The sequence below is a fragment of the Penaeus vannamei genome, chromosome 37 (genome assembly GCF_042767895.1).
Source record: "Penaeus vannamei isolate JL-2024 chromosome 37, ASM4276789v1, whole genome shotgun sequence".
Classification (NCBI taxonomy): Eukaryota; Metazoa; Arthropoda; class Malacostraca; order Decapoda; family Penaeidae; genus Penaeus; species Penaeus vannamei.
Genome location: NC_091585.1, coordinates 532,777 through 535,276, shown reverse-complemented (window position 1 = coordinate 535,276; position 2,500 = coordinate 532,777). Strand labels below are relative to the sequence as shown.

Sequence of the window (2,500 nt, the reverse complement as noted above, 5' to 3'; positions counted from 1 at the left end):
CGAAAGAAGGAGAGATGTTCGGATGAGTGAGGGAACCGAACACAAAACATTTATTTAAAACAAATCAAAATAAAACATTTTACTTAAAAGGAAGTGTCATTTTTTTTAAAACTCTAGACTCGGGATAGAAAAAAAAGAAAGCGTTTTCTCGAAGAAACAAAGAAGTGAGGAAACGGATAAGGATAAATAGATAAATAGATAAGGTGAGGAAGATCGTTACAGCAAATGCGATAATAAATAAGTGAATGCCAAACGGAGGCGAGCGAAGGAAGCCCAAGGAACTGAACTCGTCCCAGTAAAGTGCAAGACGATGGTAATTCCAACCGGGACTTTCTCGAGGAAACTGTCTTCCTAACATTGGGGAAAATAACCACACGTGAAGAACAGAGATCAGAACTCGACGCCAGCCGAAGAACCGCCCCGCGAATAACAGCAATAACAGCAGCAGAGTCAGAACGGCGAGGTAACCGAAGAACAGGCCCAAGGCTGGCGCTCGGAACTCGTCCTTGGAGGACATACATACTGCTGACACAACGCGACACACGAGAAGACTCGAGAAAAGTTGCGAGTCGAGTGCGAGTCCTTCGAGTGAGTCACGCCCGAAAGGCCAACCCGTGCGCCGAAACGGACAGACTAACGTGGGGGGAAAACTGCCCGTGAAACAATTTACAAAGAGGGAACGGGTTTCTTTCTCCTCCTCCCGTGCAAGGTTCCGAAGCCATTTTCGAACCACCCGAGTGAGACAGCGAGTCTCTCTCTTCGCGTGAACCGAACACACACGAACACACACCAGCAGACACGCCCGAAAACCCAGTCACACAAAAAAAGACAGCCATGAGGTCCTTAAGCGCGGGCGTAGCTGTCCTGGACGCCCACAAAGGCTACCTGGAGCTGACCGAGGAGGCTCTGGAGCAGCTCATAAGGAGGGAGCCCATCGCTGAACACTACGAGGTGGAGCACACGCCCTTCGCGAGGTAGGTCCAAGGGGAAGGGAGGGAAAGGGGAGGGAAGGCAGGGAAAGGGGAAGGAGGGAAGGTAGGTCCAAGGGGAAGGAGGGAAGGGAGGGAAAGGGGAAGGAGAGAAGGTAGGTCCAAGGGGAAGGAGGGAAGGGAGGGAAAGGGGAAGGGTGGGAAAGGGGAAGGAGGGAAGGGAGGGAAAGGTGGAAGGAGGGAAGGGAGGGAAAGGGGAAGGGAGGAGGGAAGGTAGGTCCAAGGGGAAGGGGGGAAGGGAGGGAAAGGGGAAGGGAGGGAAGGGAGGGAAAGGGGAAGGAGGAAGACAGGGAAAGGGGAAGGAGGGAAGGGAGGGAAAGAGGAAGGAGGGAAGGGAGGGAAAGGGGAAGGAGGAAGGGAGGTGGGGAGGGGAGGGAAAGGGGATAGGGTGATGGCGTGGAGGGAAGGGAAAAGGAAAGATGGAAAGGAAGGATGGAGAAAAGGAAGGGAGATGGGAGGGAGGGAAGAGAGTGTGGGAGAGGAAAAGGGAGAGATTGGATGAAGAAAGGGAGTAGGAGATGAAGGGAAGGAGTGGAGGAGGTGCGTAGGAGGAATTCATGAATGAGAGTCAGAGGAAAAGGAGTGTGAGAGAGTAGGAGGGGCAGAGGGGGAGGGAGTGTGGGGGTTTCAAGGAGGGGGAGGGGAGGAGGAGAGAGGAAGTGTGGAGCAAGGATTGCGAGATAAATCTTGGAAGAGGAGAGGGAGTGAGGGAAGGGGGAATGAGAAGAGGATGAGGATGTGTTGCAGAGAGAGAGAGAGAGAGAGAGAGAGAGAGAGAGAGAGAGAGAAAGAAAGAAAGAAAGAAAGAAAGAAAGAAAGAAAGAAAGAGAGAGAGAGAGAGAGAGAGAGAGAGAGAGCTGACAGCAGAACAGGATATTGATGTTATCTTTTAAGAATGTAAAATGGTAATAATGGCAAAAAACAACAGCAACAACAAAGATAAATGAGATAAGATAAAACCAATTTGTGATAATGATGGTAAAAATGACAATGAGTCGGTTCATGATCATAGTGCCGGCATAGCAATAACAGCGAATACTATTGACCACAGCAATGCCGATAAGGTAGATTAGGAGAAGGCGATAACAATGATAACAGCGGCGATAATTTTGTAGGATAAGATGCAATAAGAAAAAAAAAGATACCTAAAGGCGCTGCCACACTAGCACTTTTTTCGTCATTTTTGTTTTTCAATTTTCTGAAATTTTGTCCATTTTTGAGCGAGTTGTCGATCTTCCAGTCAGACGATAATGATCATTTTCGTCTGAAAACCTTTCCGTCAACTTTTTTCAGCCAAAGTCAAATCAAGATCTATATTAGAGAATGTTTGTATTGATGTTGAATAAAATTGTTGAAAAATTGACGGAAAAAAGTGCTAGTGTGACAGCAACTCAACTCAACAATAATAGTAATAATGATGATGGTAATGAGAATAAAAATCCTGATAACAATGATAATAATGATAATAGAATAAGGATAATAGTAAATGATGGTAATGAGGATAACAATTA

General features: G+C 47.2%; 1 protein-coding gene across 1 annotated transcript in view; it reads left to right on the top strand.

Moving 5' to 3' along the window:
- Positions 1-2,500, top strand: part of LOC113800290 (serine/threonine-protein kinase 17A) — a 56,562-nt gene that overhangs the window by 732 nt on the left and 53,330 nt on the right. Inside the window, exon 1 of the mRNA XM_070114994.1 lies at positions 1-974. This exon is cut by the window's left edge and continues 732 nt beyond it. Coding sequence (XP_069971095.1) covers positions 835-974 — 140 coding nt within the window. The 5' untranslated portion in view covers positions 1-834. The remainder of the gene's footprint in view (positions 975-2,500) is intronic.